Raw genomic sequence first — 22,654 nt, 5'->3', positions numbered from 1 at the left:
GCACATATACTGTATATAAGATACACATCTTGGAATTCCATAAAAGCCTAAGTGCAAAGAGGTGGGTTAATTTTTAGATCCAACAATGATATCCCATGACAGTAAAAGGAATCAAATCTTTGCTATTGTTTGGATAGAGTTTTTTGTTTCCAGTGCTCTAGGGGGAAAAATGCCATTTGACATGTATTACAGAGATCTAAGGCTGGTTAAGGTTAAGTATTGCATCTGTGGACTGTTAAAATTTAAATGAGATGTATATACATAATGCACCTTTTCACCACATACTAAACAAGTATAGTGACTAAGATACCGTTTTTGATGCACATTATGGAATGTGTTTTGCCTTTTTGCGTATTATACTTAATACATAATCAAAATGTATGCCTTTGGACAACATACATTTTAATTAGAAATCTACAGTATTATATTAGTAATTAGTAAAACGTTTGTGAAAATTAGGCCTGTAGTTAATGTATATCTGTGGTTTTGAAACCTCACTAACATGGTCATTTTATTTTTGTTGACAGTCTCTAATAGGCCTGGTTTACACTAAACTTCAGTATAGAGAATAAATGCATTTCAGAGCTACAGCATCATAAGAATACAACTGAAGCTAGTAATAAAGACATCAGTGTATCATAGACAACAAAATATAGCGTGCAAGTATATACATATGCATATGTGTGTCTGAGATTAGATATCTAACTTCAGCCTTGAATGAGTTTCTATAGTCAATTCTGTAAATTTCTGAATTTATTCAAAATATCAGATGAATTGTGCAACAGAAATCACTTTTTAATACACCTATTGCAAGGCAAACACTGTAGTCCGCTTAGTGTCTTGTCTTACTCCTATTTTAATTTTCTGTTTATTTCTTATTTTTAAAAATACTGCACAAATGAAGGGTACATCATGTGAAGGGGGGAGAGGGCTAGAATGTACAACTCTGTTAATGTTCCTTTATATTCAACAGCACTGTAGATTGTGCTTATCGATTTACTTACTCATAACTTTTACAAATACTTCTCAAAAATAGCAATTTGAAATGGGCACTTGTAAGATCCTGAATTTTAACCTCCTTGATTGTCAGCCTAATGTTAAAAAAAAAAAAAAAAATTAAAAAAATCTTCTGTACCATATATATTTTAAGTGGGCTTATAAGACTGTACACAGGTCAGTTGCAGTATTAAAGTGCCCTCAATTATATAACCTTTTCTCTTTTGCTGTGAACCTCAAGTGCACTTGAATAGGAACCCAGTAAAAGAGTTATTAGAGTAATTTAGATGATCACAAGCCTTTGTGCCCACACACAACGGTGACTGCCCCTAAGATTATAAGTATATGTAATTGAAAACTATCCCTCAGTTCCTGTTTCTCGATCTGCAGTGCCTCACTCAAGGATGTCAGTCACTAAATTATCATTTTTGCAGTCTGACATTTTCTTTAAACATCTTATTATTGGAGGCCTTTTATAGTTAGTCATTTTGTAAGCTATTTAGCCTGATCCCAGAATGACTCTCTTCATTATTTTTAATTTGTGACAAAATAAATAGAAAACTCACATAATTTGACATAAATGTGTCAGAAGAAGCCCAGAAGGCCTGAATTCAAATTGTTCCTCAACATTTACAAAAAATGTCCAATGGATCTGCTCTCTTTTTGCCATTTGTACTTGGGAGTCTAAGCATGTAGACTCCTCTGGCCCCTCCTGAAACCCAGGGCTTTGGATGAGATAACTGTGAGACTTTCCTTCCTAGGTAGTCAGCTAGGCTGGGACCTTGGATTTCTTCTCCATTATGCCTGTGAGAAACTAGCCAGTTAAAGATAGAAAGGTGCAGCAGGTAGAGTCAATGTTTTTAAAAAAGGAAAAAGTTGACTATTCCTTTCCCCCGCTCTTTATTTGTTGTTCGTGATCTTAGGTCCCATTCTTACAACTGGTTCGTCACTGGTGCAGGGTTCCTCCTGTGCAGAACTACAGACCCTTATAAATAGTGCAGACGGGCTTCAGAAAGATCATTCACTCTGTGACTAGTACTAGTAAGAATTCAAAGTGACTTAACCATTTTCTGAAGAGCACTGTGTTCCTGTAAGTGATTGATTCCACAGAAGAGGATCTGAAAGCCATACTGTAGCTTACAGGTTTGCTAGGCTAGACAGACTTTCACTGTTTTGGGGCTTGGAACAGTTACATCAGAGCCATCAGAGTTTGGTATAAGCCTGAGTGGAGGAGGAGGAATGCAAGACAGCATGTGCAGCTTTCAAGAATACAGTGAATCATGGGAAGACCAAGAGTAATGGGAGGAGTCTGGGACTGTCACTGTGGCTGCCGGAGCCAGCCTGTAGGTTGGGAGTACATTCTTGAGCTCTCAAAAGGTACTGTGGATATATGAGAGAATGGGGACTGGGCTGATGAAATGTTTGGCATTTGAGAATTTAAGGTTGCTGTCTGGCAGCTTGTTGGGCAAAATGGCTAAAATGCATGCTGTTTGCATACATTGCGCTGATTAAAGAAACAGTACTGTTAATCACAGGTGGGAAGTATTCAGCTTCTTAATGTGACAGTTACTTTTGGATGTAAGAAATAACAAGGAACCTAGCTAAAGTGGTAATGGATGCCCATTGGGGGTTAAAAAAGGTAACTTCATCATATTTTGGTGCATGTGTTAACACCTTACATTTATGTCATTGTTTAATGGGTTCCCCCCAACCAGTGTATGATATTTTTAATATGAGCTATTTTATTATGTATTTTGATTATCCCAACAATCCTGCTGACATGCACTATTACCAATGTTAGTGTGTAGGTATGGTGAGGTGTACTGTAAGGATGTTAAAATTCCCCTTTATTACAAATACTTATAATCAATTTACTGTGATGTTCTTAGAGTTAAATAGTCATTTCAGAGTTTTTTCTTTTTCAAATAACAATGTGGTTCAAATTCCTGTCAGTTTTTTGTCTGTGTGCTACCTAGCAACTCTTGATGTAGGAAAGGTAGGAAAAATGTGCAAATGTTACAGTAAATTTGTATTACAATCTAGCCATCTCTAATCCTTTGCCCTTGCTACGCTTGGTTAATATGGGCAGTCAACTTTATCTACATTTTAAACAAGATCTTAACACACACAAACCTGAGAAAAGAAACTGCAAAAAGCAGTCTCTTTTGAATTCTATTCTTTATTATTGATTGTCTTTGAATAAAAGCTTTCTCTCACAAACAAGTTTCTTCTTCTGTTTGAATCTGAAGTCATCATAGTCCTGTATTTGTTGTAGGTTCTCTTTCTCTCCCCCCCGAGGAATAGTTAGTTGTCACAAATTAAGTATTGTGAAGTTTTAGATCATTGAGAGAATGAGCTATGAAGATGTTTATTGAAACACATATACTGGTAGGTAGGTAGATAGATATAGAAAATGAGCAAAATTGGCGAGGAAATTTAAGAAAGGAAAACAAGCTGGAAATATTGCAATAAAATGAATTTGGATTTGTGTTCAGTGTGAAAGTGTACTAGGCCTTATTTTTCCCAAAAATTCTTATCATGGCTACCAGTGTAGTCCGGATATCAGCTACTACTGTCATTTACATAGTCTGACCTGGATCAGGCTCAGATCCTGTAACACTTAGGCATGTGCTGAACTTTACATGCATGCGTAGTGCAGTTGCAGCTGATGGGACTGATCACGTGCATAATAAGCTGTGTGTAAATATTTACAGGATCTGGGCCACATATGGCCCAGGATTTAAAACACACCCGGTGGCAACCGTGAAACCTGTGTACGCTAGCACGTCCACAGAGGCTAATGATGGTACAAACATTTGGCCCAAAAAACCTTGTATATATTTCACACCTCTGTCTCTGTCATCTATCTTTCCCCTAGTGTATGCACAGACTAAATGTACACCTCCAGTTTTATAATAGCATATTTAGTATACAACTTAATTTGATATATAATTAAATGATCAATTAGAAATTATGAAAATGAAATGCATGCATTAATTACAACTTCTTAATCAGGTATTTTCAAATATGGCAAAGCTATCTGGCCTAATAGAGCTAATTGTAATGTTGAAAAAAAATTGTAAGAGGCAATTATAAGGATGCGGGGGGAAAAAAACCCTGTTTAAATCATTTTTTTTTAAGTAGTCATTACTTGTCATGCTTGCATAGCTCAGACAGTTTAAATGATTTTATTCAAAATCCTTTGGACAGAGAATGACCATAAAAAAGCAGGTTTTGGGACATCTCTGAACAATATTACAGGACCTTTTTCATAAGTGAAAATCTACTACTATTTCACATCTTAATAGTTCATATGTTATGTCACAGAGATGTGGTACATTCCTGCAAATTGGGAATGATCAACATTGCAGGGTTTTGAGGAGAATTTTTGGTTTGGTTGGGATGTTAGGGTTTTTTTGCATTTAATCAAAACTATATCCTAGGTCTTCCTCTCAGCAGCTTGGAGGACAAAAATCACAGGTCCGCCCGGAGCGGGGGAAGTGGGGCAATTTGCCCCGGGCCCCGCAGGGGCACTCATGAGAGTTTTTCGGGGGCCCTAGAGGGGTCCTTCACTTGTTCCGGGGGCCCCAGAAAACTCTCGCGGGGCCCAGGCCCCCGGAGCTTCTTCCGCTCTGGGTCTTCGGCAGCAATTCGGCGGTGGGGGGTCCTTCTGCTCCAGGACCCGCCGCCAAAGTGCTGGGGTTTCGGCGGCAATTCGGGCCCCCTGAATCCTCTGCGTGGCCCTGAAAAATCACAGAATCATAGGACTGGAAGGGGGACCTGAAGAGGTCTACTAGTCCAGTCCCCTGCACTCAAGGCAGGACAGAGTATTATCTAGACCATCCCTGACAGGTGTTTGGAGATTTTTAAGAGCAGGTTAGACAATGGCAGATTCCACAACCTCCCTAGGCAATTTATTCCAGTGCTTAACTATTGTGACAAGAAGTTTTTCCTAACATCCAACCTAAACAGCCCTTGTTCCAATTTAAGCCCATGGTTTCTTGTCCTGTCCTCAGAGGTTAAAGAGAACAGTTTTTCTCCCTCTTCCTTGTAACAACCTTTTATGTACTTGAAAACTGTTATATTATCCAGTTTTCTCTTCTCCAGACTAAACAAACCCAATTTTTTTCAATCTTCCCTCATAGATCATGTTTTCTAGACCTTTAATCATTTTTGTTGCTCTTCCCTGGATTTTCTCCAGTATGTCCACATCCTTTCTGAAATGTGGCACTCAGAACTGGACACAATACTCCAGTTGAGGCCTAATCAGCATGGAGTAGAGCAGAAGAATTACTACTTGTCTTGCTTACAACTCTCCTGGTAGCATCCCATCCAATCTTCTAAGTATTAGAGACAACCATTCACTTGAAGTTCTTGAACCCTATTACCTGCATGCACACAGAACAAAATATATTTATCAACCTTGGCAAACTTCTTGGTTTCCTTCTAGGAACTGGTTTAGCGGGATTTTTTTGGGGGGGGTGGGGGGGAGGAGGAGAGCAGAGATTTTTTGAAAGGACAGATTTTTAAAGCTGCGTATTGTATTGATGGATTTTCCACTTGGAAGTATCTCTGTTTAGTGCTACTGAATTTGGTGGGATTGACAACAGACAAAGACACTATCCTATGGAGGATATTTCACACTTAAGTAAATGCTCTCCTCTCATATATCTAATGCCAAGCCTTTGTATCTGCAGAACTGCTTTGTATACTTCTACGCAGTAATGGGAGACGCACAATTAGCAACAGAAGTTTTTCATGAAGTGTGGAATTAATTAAAAAAAGAACATTACAATAATCTAAAAATTAAATTATTAACATGACACAGGATTTCAGTAGCAAAGTAAAGGAACTGATTTTTTTAATATTAAAGAAGTTATGCCAAATCTAGATAACTGGAGAAATAAAGGCAAAATAAGTGAAGAAGGACTTTCAGATTCCTTCCCACTGACAAAGTATACTGGTTGTGAGAGCTAGATATTTGTTATAAACATAGCAGAAATCAGTAATAAAATCTCACTTGTAGCATTAAATTCAGTAGCATCCAAACTATCTATATGTTTAATCTGAAGACATATATTAGCAGTAAAGTTGGAAAACTTAATCTGCACAGTTTCAGCCTGGAGCTGATTTTCAAATCTTATTTTCTTATTAACTCATTCACCAATGGCATAAAAATAAGGATCCTAACAATATCTGTTGAAGGGCTGATTATCATCATTATTGGGAACTCTGAGGGACATGTACTTGGTTAAATAAATTCTTAGTGCACATCTCCTAAAAGCCAAAGATCCAGGAGGATCTATGAACAGCAACACTGATGAATAATTTCAAAAGTAAGTGATAAATGAAGAATTTAAAATAGCAACAAGCCCTGGGATTTAGTGATAGTTAAGTCATTAAAGACTTTACTAAAGCCGTCTCCATTGAATGACCGATGTGAAACCCGGTTGATGGTGGTCAGCTAGGTCAGAGTAAGAGAGAAATTCAAAACTAAGCCAAGAGGCACATGCTCAAATAATTCAGAAACAAATGAGAGCAAGGAAGTTGGAAAAAGTCCTAAAAATCAAAGGACCCAGGGTAATTTTTGAAAATAGAAATCTTTATTAACTAAAGAATGATTAAAAGTAGAGGGGAAGAATCAAGGAAGCCAGAAAGTTATTAACATTAAAAATGGGGGGGGATGTCTGTAGAAGGAAACACATTTATTTTTAAATAATTGGAAGGAGTACAATCCAAAAGGACAAACATTGCATCTAATTTTACTGTAAGTATTGAAGCCATCATCTACACTAGTGAAACAGGCTCACAAAAAATAAATGGCAAAAGCGAAGGAAATTGAAGGTTCATAAGGGATTAGCCACAGCCAGCATCACACCTTGCAGGATGCAGAGCTGATGGACCACATCAAAAGTCACATAAAAAATAGCTCATCCTAAGGGGGGAAACTTTCCAGCAGAGCTTTTGGAAGAAGACATAAAAAATGAAATACTTGCTTTTTTCAAAAACTTAAGTGATAACAGCTGAAACTGGCTTTTAAAGTAGGAAATGTTTTGGAGTCTAAGAATGCATCAGCTTGGAGATTTTCCTTTTCCTTTCACTGCCTACAGTTGGTCAGTGTTACATCAGATACCTAACATGGTGCTTGTTTGCTGCTGGGATGATCCACGGGGGAAGAGGAGTTAAGCATATACAACATCAAAAAGTGTAACAAATTAAAACACAAGGTGGTTCTTATTTACAATATCATTCAGATGTGACGTGAGTGATTATTAAACAGTAGAGGGCATTGAGTAATAAAGGACAAGTGTTGGAGCAATAACAATTTGTGGATGTACAGTTATGGGATGTATACAATTTTTTGTTCTAGTTTTTTCAAATATCAAATTAGTTCACTTCTAGTTCATGATTCTAGTTCACTAGAAGTGTTTTTAGGACTGTACTGAGTTCTGTATATGCCTTCCCACTCATTTTGTTTCTTTCTAAAGTAATTTGTAAGTACGACATAGACAAGATACTTATTCTAGTCACTCTGTTTGACCCAAGTCTTTTCTTTTCTGCAAGTTACGGAACTTGTCAATGTTCAACAAAGGGTCTCTTTTTGCAAAGACAGACAAACCTAGATGAAACTGGCATGGATGTAAATTCCTGAAAAGAGAATCTTTAATTTTTTTGGAGATTTCTGATGTTAGTTATGCACCTTGGATACCACAAATTGTTTAAACTGCTTGAATTAGAAAATATTTAATCACAAGATACTTGTTCGAAGCCTATATTTTAACACACATTCCACTATCAAAGGTCCCATTGCTCACTATATCTCTCATAGCATTGCTCCACTGACACACAGGTTCCAAGGCAGTGGTTCTCAAACTTTTTTGTGCTGGTGACCCTTTTCATGCAGCAAATCTGAGTGTGACCCCCCACACACACACTTATAAATTAAAAATACTTTAAAAAATATTTAACGCTATTATAAATGCTGGAGGTGAAGTGAGGTTTGGGGTTGAGGCTGACAGCTCGCGACCACCCATGTAATAACCTCACGACCCCCTAAGGGGTCACAACCCCCAGTTTGAGAAGGTCATGCAATGGCAAAAGCTGCAATGAGACCCTAGGAGTCCTGACTCCCAGTCTATGCATATGGTCATAGCCCATATACTCTCCCCGGTTCTTTCCATTGATTGGCCTGGCTTGGAGTATCAGAAGTCTGAGAAAGTATAATCCCAGTGCTCGTAAACCATACATTTTAAAGCCTGCCTCCATTAGGCACTCTGCCCCTTTGAAAATATATAAAACAGCTTATTTTGTAATTGAATGCTATTTAAAGTAAATATATTGATTCCAAACATGCCTTTTCTACTGGGTAAAATGGCCAAATTTAAGCATGCTGATGTGTTCCAGTATCAGCTAAATCACTGTGTTCATTTCCAGGCATTAGGAAAAATACTGAGAAATCTCTAGTGCTGGTTTATGTGGAAGGAGGAGACACATTAAACTTATAAGGGGAGGAGCCTGTGTCCAGTACTCCAGTTAGAATCTTGTTCATTTCTTTATAATTTCTCTATATACATGCTGTAGAGATTTATCAAATAATGTTAGCTCAGCAGTGCAAAAAAGCCCCCCTCCCTTGGTCTTAAGAAACTACTTTGAGGAGTCTTGCATAACAAGTTGATGTATAGAAGTTCTCTGATCATCCCCTTTGATTTTTTGATGAAGCAGTTCTGGGAATTCTTCTTTTATATCTGAAGTGCAATAAGGATCAAAATGCTAATTGTAACTTGTTGAGCCTCAGCGCTTGCTGTTGAACAGTTATACTCAGCATCTGGATAAAACAAAAAAACTTTGAATTAAATATGGAAGAATATTAATACAGTGCTATCCAAGGAATGCATTAACCTCTCTTTTCACAGGCTTATTTCTTAACCATAAAATTGTCCATAAGTTGAAATTTTTCACACATCAGTCCAAGGAGTGAATTTTTAACAATTTGTGGGGAAGTGAAAATTAATTTGGCTGTTGGAAAGGTTAATGCTGTCTCAGTTTCGTGCACCTGCTGTCCATAAACAGTCTTCTTCATACAAGGCCATAGCTGAGCATAATGTTTTATGGAGAAATAAGAAATACAGTCCATGCCCCAAGAAACTTGGTCAGTGTCAATTAAACCTTGCATATTTTGTTCTACTGACTTGCAGTATTTTCTCCTCAACTAAAACGAACTATGGATAATTGTGCTGTCTGTTGTGGTGCTCCATACACTTCAGATACTCTTTTCCTGCAGTGTGACAAGCAATCTTGCTCTACAACCTCAAAATCTCCTAGAAATACATTTTTCAGTATCTTTAACCAAATGCCATCTGGCTTTGCTCTTATGCCTCACCTCATAATCACTTAATTTAGCTCGTGTTTTGTTATTTCACACTGTAATTGACAAAGAGAAAATACCTTTGTAATTTTTCTAATTTAGGTATTAAGCTCTTCCTCCCAGAAACCTTGTCTTAATACATGCCTTTAAAATGTTGCACACACTAATGGCAAAAAAAAAAAAAAAAAATACTAACAGCCCAACTTTTGTGTGCAAATTGCTGGTGTAGCAAGGTACAATAGGTGTACTTCTGCTTTTACTGACACAGTCAACTTTGTTTTTGGAGTATTGGGTGCAGTACCTAAAATCAGAAGCAATGTTTGAATAAAGTTTTGAAGATGCACCCTCAGGTGAGTCATATCAATAAAAGACATGTTTCTGATGAATATAAATTCTTGAAGGAGTGTGAAATAGTTTCTTTTGGCCGATAGTTATGAATACATAGAGAAGAATTGTTAGAGGTCTAAAACTTGAATATAATTATACTGCTTGCTTTTTAGAGAGCATATTGTGGCCAGTGCAGTGAAAGGATATGGGGTCTCGGAAGGCAAGGCTACAAGTGTATCAACTGCAAATTGCTGGTCCATAAACGCTGTCACATACTTGTTCCACTGACCTGCAAAAGGCATATGGTAAGTTTTGTATTCTGTATAAAGCTAATGTGTTTTACCACCTCCAAGTTCGTTATTTCCAAAGAGTATTTCCTTACTGACAAAATGTTGTTCATGTATGCAGGTCACTAGGTTTGTAAATGGAGAAGGGGGGGGGAGTTTTGTGATCAGTGAAGACAGTGAGGAAAGCAGACCTTTGTGCTGTGAATAAATACAAACAGACTTGGATTTGAAGTTCTTATTAGTTCACAAGAAAGTATTTATTTCACAGATAAATGAAGAACACAGTTTGAAAAAACATTTTCAGTTGTATCCTTTGTCTCATGGGAATTTCTGCAGAATTAAGAAGCTCTTTTTTGTTTTTACATCTCCATTTGTCATTTAGACATCTCCCCTGGGTCCTGCTGCCATTTTAAACTCAATCTATTAAATACTCACCTTCTCCTGATCTGTCTACCCATCTCCTTTATCTATTTATATTGACAACTCCAGTATTCTTTCAATCGTAGACTCAAAACTTTGGTGTCCTCTCCTTCCAATCCCCAGCCTCCTCCATACCGGTCCTGTATTTGGTATCTTACTAGTTACTTGGGTTTCTTCCTCTTTAGTATCAACCAAATCCATCTTTTCCTCACCATTCCTACTACTGAAACACCTTTTGCATACATTGCCTTGATTCTTTGCCATCCTATTCATTCCTGGTTATGTGGAGATTGTATTTGAGTCAAACATATTTGCTGCTATGTCTGCTCTAACAGTTCTACATGTCTTATGTTAATGGTTGAGAATTTGTTTCAAAAAGAAAACTAAAACTTATGTCCTTTATTAATGAATGCAAGACCTTTTGGAACAATGGCAGTATTTCTTATTTTTAGCTGGGGCAGGGAATATGCTGATGCTTTAGACTGTTTGTATAAATTCACACTAAACATGGATATACGGAATGGCTGCAGTTTCACATGATACAGTCTCAGAAATCTTTAATTCTGTTTGTATGTATTTTACAGTAAAATACGCTGGATTTAGTTTTAAAAGAGAATTATTAAACATGAGATTTGTTTACACTGCACTGTGCAGGGGGGCAGATGGACTTTTTGTAGAGGCTTTTTATAATTCATTACAAACCATTCATGTTTTGATAAGTATCTGTAATAACCCATTACCTGTCCTGGAAGCTTCAAGTGTAAATTTCTAGCTATAAATTATCTATAGAACAAGACAAACTTGTTTAAAACCTTTAGGAAGCCGTATTCAGATGGCATAAAACAGATTACATTAATTGATGGATGTTTTTTCCTGTAAATTCTGTATTTTGCCAGGATTCGGTCATGCCTTCCCAGGAACCTCAATTAGATGATAAAAATGATGACGTTGACCTCCCCTCAGAAGAAACTGATGGAAGTAGGTATTTTCCCCACTAGTGTGGAATTGATATACTTACGCTTATGGATGTAACTATAGTCATAATAGGAACCATGATACTAACTCTCAGTGCTACCATTATTAGTAATAGTAATTTTTAGTATGTTCGCCATGTTGGTTCCAGGATATTAGACATACAAGGTACGTGATGTAATGTAATATATTTTATCGGATCAAATTCTGATTTCAGACTACACAGAGCTCTTCTTCAGGACTGGGGAAGGAAATCGGAGTGTCTGAACTAAATACAAGTTTGGGATAGATTGTAGGAGGACATTGGAAATGGAGTGGGCAATAAAGGTTAGACTGTTACGCAAAAGGGGTTTCAAGTGGCCCATTAGAGGTTAGCAAGCAGGGGTGTATTATAAATTGTTGTAATGAGCCATGAAACCAGTGTTCTGAATTTAAGTTTTTAGCAGGAGCAATGGAAGCTCCCTAAAACTGTGTGCGGGGGGGCCACTGGTGCCCAAACCATGGCCACACTGCCTCTTGCCTCAAGGCCCCATCCTCTGCTCGCTCCTCCTTCCCTGCCCCTTGCCCTTCCAACCGGTAAAAATTGATGGGCCCATGACTCCAGATCCCCCTCTATTCTGGAACCCCTCATTTCTAGCCTCGCTTTTTGAAGTTTCTGTGCAGGCTTCCTTTGAGGATGTGTATTGGAAGATCAGTTATGGAGTGATAGCTTTGTGAAAAGTGCTTGCCAACAGGTGATAGTGTTTTTGACTTTTATCCTTTTTGTGTGAGAGTTTTTTTGAGAGCATTCTGATTGTTTGGTTTCACCCACTTAGGGTATGGCTACACTTGCAAATTTGCAGCGCTGCAGCAGGGTGTGAAAAAACACCCTCTGCAGCGCTGCAAATTGTGGCGCTACAAAGCGCCAGTGTAGTCAAAGCCCCAGCGCGGGGAGCACAGCTCCCAGCGCTGTCCGTTATTCCCCACAGGGAGCTGGAGTACGGACAGCGCTGGGAGAGCTTTCTCCCAGCGCTGGGGCTTTGACTACACTTAGCGCTTCAAAGCGCTGCCGCGGGAGCGCTGCCGCGGCAGCGCTTTGAAGCGCTAATGTAGCCATAGCCTTAGTTGTTGTTGAGGCATTTGATGCACTGATGAAATACACCATGTTGTGATAGGCAGGTGTAGGACACATGATTCTTGCAAGGTGTGTTGTGAGGGGCATTGATCATTGTAGCAGTGAAGTTTGTCTGCAGGTTTTGCATCTGTTTTTATGGCAGGTTCTGATGCCACTTTGAGTTGGTGTGTCCTCGTCTGTGGGGAGCTCGCTTCTGATGGTGAGATTGGTGTGATTAGGGAGTTGTTTGAAGGCCAGAAGAGGGGGTTAAGGAAACATTTCTTTCAGGAAGTGGTCCCCATCAAATATGAGTTGTAATTATTTGATGATACCCTGTATGGGTTCCAGTGTGGTTTGATAGGTGACAGCTAGGTGTGTGTAGTCAGTGGTTTTTTTCTGTATTGAAGCAGATTCTCCGCTGGTATTTGGGTGGCCCTTCCGTGATGCAATCTACTTCTCTGATGGAGTGTAAATTAGGGTGACCAGATGTCCTGATTTTATAGAGACAGTCCCGATTTTGGGGTCTTTTTCTTATATAGGCTCCTATTACCCCCCCACCACCTGTCCCAATTTTTCACACTTGCTGTCTGGTCACCCTAAGTGTAAATTGGTCCAATAAAAGATGTAACCTCACCTACCTTGTCTCTCTAATAATTAGTATTACAGTAGTGCCTCGTGGATCAGGACTCCATCATGCTAGGTATTATATACACATGTAATAGAATCCTTGTCCCAAAAATCCTACATTCGTGCCTTGCACTCTGCCTCAGTTGTCCTATATGTAAAATGGGGATTGTAAGGCTGAATCAGTTACTGTTTGTGGAGCATTTTAAGGAAGATGCTATAGAAATGTATAAAGGTATGTAAGGTTTGGGGGTGGGTAGGGGTAGTTTTTTTTTTTTTCACAAATTTTAGAGCCTACAACTTGTAAATTGGTTATAAATATACATTGCTAGTTAACTTGGTAACATTTGCAAGGAGTACAGAGGCAGCTGAGTATGTTACAGAAAGGGAGATCTTTAGCCTTCAGGTTAGGGTGTCTGACTATTTGTACATTAAGATGTCTGTAACCACTCCTACCTCAAGGCTTCATCTTCCATCCACAGTCTTTCTCCCTGAAGAGGACTGGATAGGACACTTTGGGCCTGTCAAACATGGTTCAGCAAGTTAAAGGGTCACTGTTAAATGCCAAAAGGTTCCTCTTCCCCATTCCAGTGTTGAACCCTGTTCAGCACCCTCAGTATGTACTATCAAGATTATGACAGCTAAGTGAAAGATTCCTACCTAATGTCCCATGGGGCAAAGTAAACTGATTTTATGGTTTTTCTGCTATGTGCAGGATAGTCTTGGCAATCTACTTGTTCTATTTATCCACTTTGTCTTGCAGTACCTTACATTCCTTCAACCCGGAAACATGACAACATTAAAGATGACTCTGAGGTATTTTTTAAATTATTTTTAAATTAATATTTACATTTTCTGTACATAATGTAGCTATAGTTTATAGACAGTGTTTTCTTCTTACTGTATATCTCCTTTTTTTTTCCAGTAAAGGAAATCTGGGTCTCCCACCCCAAATTAAAGTATTTAGTGATTTTAATGGATTTCTCAGACTTTCTTTTGTTTTCTGTTTATATTGTCTCGATCACAAAGTGTGAAAGACTTTATTTCCCCATTCATATTGGAACAACTATGATTTATCTGAGGGTTGCAATTTATTGGTCCTTGCCTCTGAATTAGCCACTTACAGTGGTTTAACATTATTTCAGTTCTTTGCTGTTCTCCTCTCTAATGCGTGTACACTGCTTATCACCCTCAGGCCACCCCTACACAGACTAAAATTATGAATCTTGGTCCAGTGTCACTGACAATGTAAGTCATTATCTATCTGGTTTGCTCTGAAATTTTGCAGATAAATAAGATGCACTCAATTATAAAGGGCCCCAAAGAAATAAAAGTAGAATAATATACGCGTACGTTTTATTTTTTAGTTCTTTTGTAGAGAGTCTAGCAGCATCTCTGCAGACAAAGAATGTTATTCCCTTGGAGCACTTTGACAAATCCCAGTGCACTTTAAAGAAGCCTAACGGGCTTTAAAAATGCTCCTGGCATATTTAAAATAAATAAAGGACACTTTACAAAGCATTACCAGTGTGGATTCCCCCTTTCAACAAAACTGCACCGTCTATTCTCCACTACAATCACTGCCACTGCCAGTAATTCACACATGAATGGCTCTGGTTATTGCATGAATTGCCTTGCTTTCGATCATATATGTTTTTAAGAATCCTCTCAAGTAAACACAGAGAGACTAAAATGTGTACTTTGGAATGACTACAGAAAATTTAGTTACATTATCTGAAATAGTTTATTTATTTACTTATATTGCAATAGTACCAAAAGGCCCAATCAGAATTGAGGTCCTCTTGCGCTAGGTGCTGTACAAATGCATAGGAAGACACCTGGCCCCTGCCCTAATCAGATGTTCCCATTTTTTCTACCTTGTAGATGAGTGCTACTAAACTGAAACAGCATATCCTGCACAGAGAGGATGTGGCATGCTGGAACCTTGCTAACTAGAATCTTTAAGCTCAATGCAATCTCTTTTAATAACAGTCAATCCTAGATCAAGACTCCTTATATAAACACTTCCCCCCCATAGATCGGCAGAACCTTGATCTGGCTACAAGTACAGTAGTATGAGGTCAAATAAAAATAGACCATAAAAAGTGTTGAAGCATTGTAAACATTGCTAACGCGGTGTAACTGGGGCACATACTGTACTTTGCTTAACTCTTTCCGACTGCTTGATTTTGAATGTCTCTAAATCTGTCATTTCCAGTCAGCAAAATTGTGTGGTTTTATTTAATGCCAAGACATCTCTCCAGGGGACAAAATAGTTATTTCTACTTTCTTTAATAAAGCTTCAATCAAAATAATATATTCTCCTTTTTAAAATCTCTTCCACAAATATTCACTCTTGGGAAATCAGCATGGTCCTGACCAGCAACTTGAATTTCACTACAGCTGTAGTGTGTTTGACGTACCCTGAAACTGCTTAACCTCCTGCCAAGGCAGATGTACTCAATTAGTAGAGTATGGTTTCTGTATCTATCTTTCTGCTTAGATCTTCTTTATTAATCTGTATCTCCGTATCTTTCAGAATGTGCAAGATACTGTTCACTCACACACACACACAGCTCTAGCCTGGAAGGGCTAGCAATCCAAGAATTGAATTCAGACCCTCTTTGCTTGGTCAGAGTCTTTAATTTTCCAGAGTAGGAAATACAAGAATTTTCATGTGGATGGATACTACATAGCTGTAACCAAAATCCTGTGAATGAGTATTTAAAAAAAAAAAATACTTGGAATTTCCAGGGCTTACAGTTAGACAAAACCTGAAGTGAAAAAGCTTAGTGCTTAGAAATGAGCGATCAGTGACACACAACTTTTTTCCACTGTGTCAATAATAAAAGAGAGTTGCATACCATCTCCTTTGTCCTGATTTTATCATCAGAAAAGGAACCTGGTTGTAGGACTCTTATTTTAAATATGTCTCTGTCTGACTTTGAACTTTTATCAACTTGGGATTTAAGTCTCTGAGGGTCTGTCTTGACTAGGAAAAGTGGTTGTGTTTAGCTATAACGTATACAGTAAGCATGACCTAAACTTGACCACTTTTTCAAGACAAAAACACCATGTGGGGAACCTGACTGGATCAATATTTGGTAATGTAATACAGACCCTGTCACCTCCAGGCCTTTAATGTAAATTTCTGCTCTGATCTGTATAAAATAAAAGCTGATTCCAATGCAGTGGGTTCTACAGGCACACTATACAAATGTAGAAACTGGTTTGCATGTTAAAAAGCAAGTTACCCCAGTAAAAAAACAGAGCATGAAATAATCTTAGATGATAGGTCTGCCACGAACGGTTGGCTCTGTCGCATGGGAGACTTCCTGGCTGGGTGTTTTGAACAACCAGCATGTCAGGCACTGGCAAACCAGTCACCATTGGCCAAAATAGCACTTTAATATAATGGCACTTTACATGGTGTGGTGAGCTGCTGAGGATAATTGCATAGATATGTATGGTTCTGCAGCAGTTCACCTGCAGAATATGAGAACATTCAGAATTTATTCTTAGTAACATGTTTTTAATTAAGATGAAATGTTCAGCAAGCTATTCCCTTGAAAAAAAATAACTGGCACCCATAATAGCAAGTAAAAAAAATTATACCAAGGAAGTTTAAAAAAAAAAAAAAAAAAGACTTGTTTTAGGGCTATGTCATTCTTGTACTATTTGACAAATCGGTGTTTGACTAGCATGCACATTGAGCAAATCCTGACTCTGTTCAGAGGTTAAACTTGTGTGCGCTAACAGTTCTTAGTTAAGAAGACTTCAACTGTTTCTGAATATGTATCTGTTTGTCTTTATACAGGATATCAAGCCGGTTATTGATGGAATGGATGGAATTAAGATTTCTCAGGGGCTTGGACTACAGGACTTTGACTTAATCAGAGTTATTGGACGTGGAAGTTATGCCAAAGTTCTTTTAGTACGGTTAAAAAAGAATGATCAAATTTATGCCATGAAAGTAGTGAAAAAAGAATTGGTCCATGATGATGAGGTAAAAGTCTGTGTTCAAAATTTAAAATACTGAATTGAATCATGGTTAGGTATTGTTGTTGGTTCTAACCAGTGAATGAAAGAAAATGTATTAAAAATGTGACTGAAATTTTGAATAAATATGTTGTCATGTAGTGGAAGCTTCACTGACTAGTAAGTTAGTTGGTGGCATCAACTGCCTACATGAAGTATGGCACAGATTGGTTCTGGGAGAAATGTCCACTACCTCCGAAGTAACTAATACAGACTAATTGGCTAGCAGTCTTAGAAAAACACAAATGAATTTTTTCTAATAAACCTGGATGTTATCAAAGTCTAGCCTTTTATTTGTTGGTTAAATAAAGCATTGGGTATTAAATAGTCTGTTCATCTGTGACTGAAAGGATAGCAAGATGTTGCCTCCCTCCCAATTTCAGCTTGTAGGGTGTCAGAAGAAACTAATCAACAAACGCTGAACTTCATAACAGGAGCTGAACTTACATTTTTATAATGTTTTTTATTTTTATAGAAGTAAATCCTCTGTGAGTGCATTTTGGGTGTGTGTACACACACGCGCACACACACACGTAGAAGAGAAGTACATGTAATATATAAAACTACAGATCGTTTTTCACATTTAGTAAACACTGGCTTTTAAAAGGGGCTACATCAACATGATTATTTTTTTTCAAGAGTCAATTTAAAAAAAAAAATTCCAGTCACTGGTGGACCAAGGGCATGTCCTGGTTTTTTTTTAATTGCTTTAAAAATGTGCTGTAATAGTTTCTTCGGTGAGGTAGGGAGTGACAACTTGAGAGGAAACCATGAATTTGACTGATACCAAATGCATTGAGTAAATGAACTGGAAAAATAAAGAAAATATTTTTCAGTAGCTTCTTCCTATATTAGTAGTCTAACTTCTGGCTATAACAGATACATATTTTTCAGACACAAATGTGATTTTCAAGTTGTCAGTCTTAATTCCATGGCCACTGGAAAACTAGTTTACAAAAGGCACTATTTTGTTGCAAAGAATTAAAAAAAAGAAATTGGTGGTGGTGGTGGTAACCAGTTTCACTAGTTGCTGTACTTGTTACATTCCAGAGACTGATATTAGAAGAGTAAGACTACTTAGATTCTTTATCTTTAGACTTGCTTGCCTAAGTGTTGCAATCTCTCTTTTTCATGACCAAGAAAAAGTTGCTTCACAGTTACGTTTCTTGTTTGTTCAATTGTTTCTTTCAGTGACAGTGAAAGGTGAGGAGAAATATTTAGTCAGCTTTGTAGTTGCCTTTGAGAACTAGAAACAGTTGAGAATGGTCTGTCAGTTATTTTGGATTGTGACCTCACACATCATAACATAGAAACTTGATCTAATTGCTGCCGATTGCCACAAGTTAGCATCTATAAGAAATGGAATTTTATGACTACATATCTCAAGTGATGGAAATTTCATTTGATTATGTTTCAGTGGTAAAGAAAATGCATTACTTAGTAATGTTTTCCTCTTTCAAATACACCTCTACCCTGATATAACACGATCCGATATAACACGAATTTAGATATAGCGTGGTAAAGCAACACTCCGGGTGGGCGGAGCTGCGCACTCCAGTGGATCAAAGCAAGTTTGATATAATGCGGTTTCATCTATAACGTGGTAAGATTTTTTGGCTCCTGAGGACAGCGTTAAATTGGGGTAGAGGTGTATCAGTGAATTTAGAATGCATCGAACCTGCTAGTGCTTTGTTAGTTAGCCTTTGAATATACTCCTGCTACTACAACACTATCTTCACCCAAGTGGAACTGAAGCAGATCCCCCCTGATTTAATTAGAACTGAAGTTAAAGGAACTGAAAGGAAATATCCTGTTGAATGCTCATTCAGAGTATATTGTCAGGCTAAAAGTAATACATTTTCAAAAAACAAAATTCATTAACTGTCTTCTTACCAAGTTACCTTTATTATGTGAAAGACAACTTAGAAATACTTATCACAAAGCACCAGTTATTAAAGCTGAAAGAATTTTTAAAATCTAATTTGCTTTACACTGTTCATGCTGTTTCTTTTGATTCTTTTTTTTCTTAGCCTAGGAAGTGAAAATAATGTCCCTTTTTTTCCCCCTTTTTCGGTAGTTACTAGCCAGTGTCACTCTCCTGTTCCAATGGAAATAACACAGTGCTACAAAGCTTAGTTTATAGTCATTGTAAGAAAAGTTTACTTGGTGTTTTTTTATTTAAAAAAAGACATGGAAACACTTCTATTGCTTGTATATACAAAAATTAGTATAAACATAATTTTTTGCCTGTAATTGACCTGTCTGTGCCCCTTCAAAGGCTACGTCTTTATGTACAGAACCAAATACATGTTAACACTTGATGGGGATTCCCAACTCCCATGGAGATCTCAGTTGGTGGGCCTGGCCTGACAGGATAGCACTAAAGATTGCTCTCTGGAGGTTGCAATCTAGCTTTTACCTGCCGGCCCTCACATAAGGGCACCTGAGTATCTATCCTAGTTGTCTTTGGATTGACTGCAGAGTTGACATGGTGTTGGTCAGCTAGGAACTGGGGAATTCAAGCCCACCAATGCCTAGGGTTTCCTGCCAATCACTCCTTGATAAGTATTCATGGAGTGGGTAGGGTATTGTGGAATATATGTTGTAAAATACGTGGGGAATGCCTACCTGTGCTGAGAACAGTTACAGTACACAGACTTTAGGTTTTGCATTTATGATCAGGTTTGGGATATTTTGTTACAATGGGTCTTGGTTTTGCAATGCTGTTCTAGCATCTATTAAATTTTGGAAATACCAATAGCTTATGGTCTCCTTTCTCGGTATTTCACCTTCATAGTTTAGCTGATCACAGAAACCATGTGAAACTCAGTGACTTGTACCCAAAACAAAGCAAATTGTGGCAGCTCCAGCTGACACACATGGTTATAATGTGATGTCCGCTTGCTTCAGGACACTTTGAACCAATATATCATTAATACTTCACATATGTTTTCTTATTTTTTAAACTTCATGACTAGTAAATTTTGTTCAGATTCTTCTGGATATTCAGAAAACCTCTGACAAGCTGTTGAAGCAAAAAATATATAGACTTTCTCTGGGCCAAGTTTTTTTCCATCTTTTTTTTTTAAGAATGTTTGTAACAGTGACTCACTATATATATGGGAATATAAATGTTGACAGTTTCTTTTCTGGCTTTACCCACAGCAGGGTATCCAACAGTAGTTCTGATTCTCCAAATACTCTATTTCAGGATATTGATTGGGTACAGACAGAGAAACATGTGTTTGAACAGGCATCCAGTAATCCATTCCTAGTTGGTTTACATTCGTGCTTTCAAACAACAAGTCGGTAAGAAAGTTTTGAAGTTACTTTGTTTTGAAAATCTTGATCTTTGTACTAACTGCTTTTCATAAAGCAACCATGGCAGTTAGAAAGTGTCATCTTAGTGTTTTGAGACCTTTGGATGGAAGTATTACTATAACAACCCTTTGTAGAAATAACACAAGATGACTGTGTGGCCTATTTAATAGTATAGTAACATTCAGATATAGAGATGTAAATGGACAAAATTTTAGGGTAGTAAGTTGGCTGTCTCTCTATTATATATTTCTGGTCACACAAAATCACAGTCTTAAAAAGAACTGTGTCTTCTAACAATATTTATTGGGGCAATTAAGACAGCTTTTCTACATAATTTGGACAACTTAAAAGCCGTTCCTACATATATATCTAGATGTAATTTTTTTGCATATAGCTGTTGTTATTTTTATGCTTTTGTCACTGTGGCATTTGAATAGGTAACAGATCGAGAAAGTTCTTTGGTTCATTTGAGAAAATACTTAATACATTCTTATCTACTTTCAAATATCAGTGAATTGTTTTTTCTCATCTGCATAAACTGAAATGGTTTATATTTTTTCAGTATTTTATTGCATGAAGGTATTTAATGGTGGGGGGGGCAGAAATCAAGAGAAATTGTCTTATGCCAGAGTGCATATGCATGGCTGGAATAAATGGATGTTTCCAACTGTTAACTTTTTCTTGTATAAGGGTATTCTTATTCATGGCTGAATTTAGGTACCACAGCCCCTTCAATGCTATACTGACACACATGCTAGTCATACAAAATGTTACCTGTGTGATATTTGGAAGATTTACTTCCTTGGATTCTATTCATGCGAGTAGCATGCAGTAGACTGCCTGCATAACCTAAGCAAGCAGATTTTATGCAGTATTCAGTGGATTTATTTGTATTTAGGCTTATGCACATAGCCATTTTAAAAGGAGCACCTGTTCTTTGTTCCCCATGCACCCTGACTATTCTTAAATACATAGCCATGAAATGGATCACCTCTGTAACTCTCCCTTCAACCTTTAATCATCATATTCATAGTAACCATAATGACCCAGCAGCAAAAAACATACCTGCCGATCAGCACCTTCTCTTTTTCTCACTGCTAGTGGAAATAAATGGGGCTTTTCAGTTTGCCCTGAAGATCAGTAAGGTAGGGTTATTATGGACCAGGAAGAGAGAAGGAGTTCCAAAGGTGACCTGTAAAGGATGTTATTAAAAAAGGGATGTTTTTCCTTTTTTGTTTGTTGCTTTATGATGTATGAAAAAAGTGGTCTAAAGGTTTTTATTTTTGTTTTTAATTTCTGCTTATTTTTTAGCTTAGAAATACTAGCAAGGTCAGCTCTGGTCTTTTCTAGATTTTGCATAAGAGTCTGTGGGATGTATGAGGATATATATTACCACTCACCGAGTAATTGAAGGGAAAAGTTGCTGAAGTGTAGTAGATCAGAAAAACAAACAAAAATAGTTTTAAATATTACCTTTTAAAATCCTTTCCTTTCTGCTTCTAAGTTTTCACTCTCTTGGCTCTTGTGATGTCATTTCACTAATACTTGCATCTCATCATGGTGTCTTCCAGGACAGATGAGACCTGAATGACTAATGTAAAAAACAGAGAAAAAGCTTTTTAAAAAATCAGGCTTCCTTATAAACATCATGAGAAACAAGAGGAGGGCTGAAATCAGAGTTTAGATAAGTCCTTTGCATATCATTTCTTTGGGAGATTTTCATACTGGAGCAGGTTTGAAAAAAGAGAACATATGGAAATAAATATAAAGTACTTGACCAGTGTTTTTCTGTATTGCTTTTGTTGCTGGGATTGGTTTTAGTCCTTTCTCCCAGCCTTGCTTCTCCTTTTTAATCCTGCAGTGAAACCAATATCTGTGTTTATGACTTAAGTCTGTTGTCCTGGGTATTGTTGTAATGTCACAAATTCAGCATTATGACTTCACTGCAGGATCAAATGGAAGCAGGAAACTGACTGTGACGAAGCAAACTTATTCAAGTGCAAGTAGTGTTGATAATCGGCACACAGGAAACAAACAGTAACATGGGTAAGCTCTATGTTTAAGTCCTGTATTAGAAATTTTCTTTCCCTAAGCAACACCTTTAAATATTAGATCAATGCTTGGTGGTCTAAGTTTACTTTTAAACTTAAATATATTTTAGATTGTATTTGTTAACAATAACAAAGTTACAATAAATGTATATTCTTAGAG

The 22,654-nt window shown here is 37.4% G+C and overlaps 1 protein-coding gene and 1 long non-coding RNA gene across 10 annotated transcripts in view; one reads left to right on the top strand and one right to left on the bottom strand.

Annotated features, from left to right (window-relative positions):
* PRKCZ (protein kinase C zeta) overlaps window positions 1-22,654 on the top strand; it is a 154,953-nt gene that overhangs the window by 91,366 nt on the left and 40,933 nt on the right. For all 7 annotated transcript variants that reach the window (XM_044995852.1, XM_044995853.1, XM_044995854.1 and 4 more), the window contains 5 exons: window positions 9,862-9,993; window positions 11,292-11,373; window positions 13,848-13,900; window positions 16,902-17,090; window positions 20,334-20,431. In XM_044995852.1, coding sequence (XP_044851787.1) covers window positions 9,862-9,993; window positions 11,292-11,373; window positions 13,848-13,900; window positions 16,902-17,090; window positions 20,334-20,431 — 554 coding nt within the window. The remainder of the gene's footprint in view (window positions 1-9,861; window positions 9,994-11,291; window positions 11,374-13,847; window positions 13,901-16,901; window positions 17,091-20,333; window positions 20,432-22,654) is intronic.
* LOC123354162 lies at window positions 8,695-22,321 on the bottom strand. 3 transcript variants are annotated; one of them, XR_006574639.1, is made up of 4 exons: window positions 22,222-22,321; window positions 21,917-22,034; window positions 13,541-13,605; window positions 8,695-8,821 (listed from the first exon to the last, which is right to left on the bottom strand). It is a non-coding gene; the product is annotated as an uncharacterized LOC123354162 (long non-coding RNA). The 3 variants fall into 3 exon arrangements; XR_006574640.1 differs by having other exon boundaries at window positions 22,217-22,310; XR_006574641.1 differs by lacking the exons at window positions 8,695-8,821; window positions 13,541-13,605 and adding an exon at window positions 21,508-21,635.

The sequence above is a fragment of the Mauremys mutica genome, chromosome 21 (assembly GCF_020497125.1).
Source record: "Mauremys mutica isolate MM-2020 ecotype Southern chromosome 21, ASM2049712v1, whole genome shotgun sequence".
NCBI lineage: Eukaryota > Metazoa > Chordata > Testudines > Geoemydidae > Mauremys > Mauremys mutica.
This window is presented reverse-complemented; position numbering and strand designations above follow the sequence as displayed.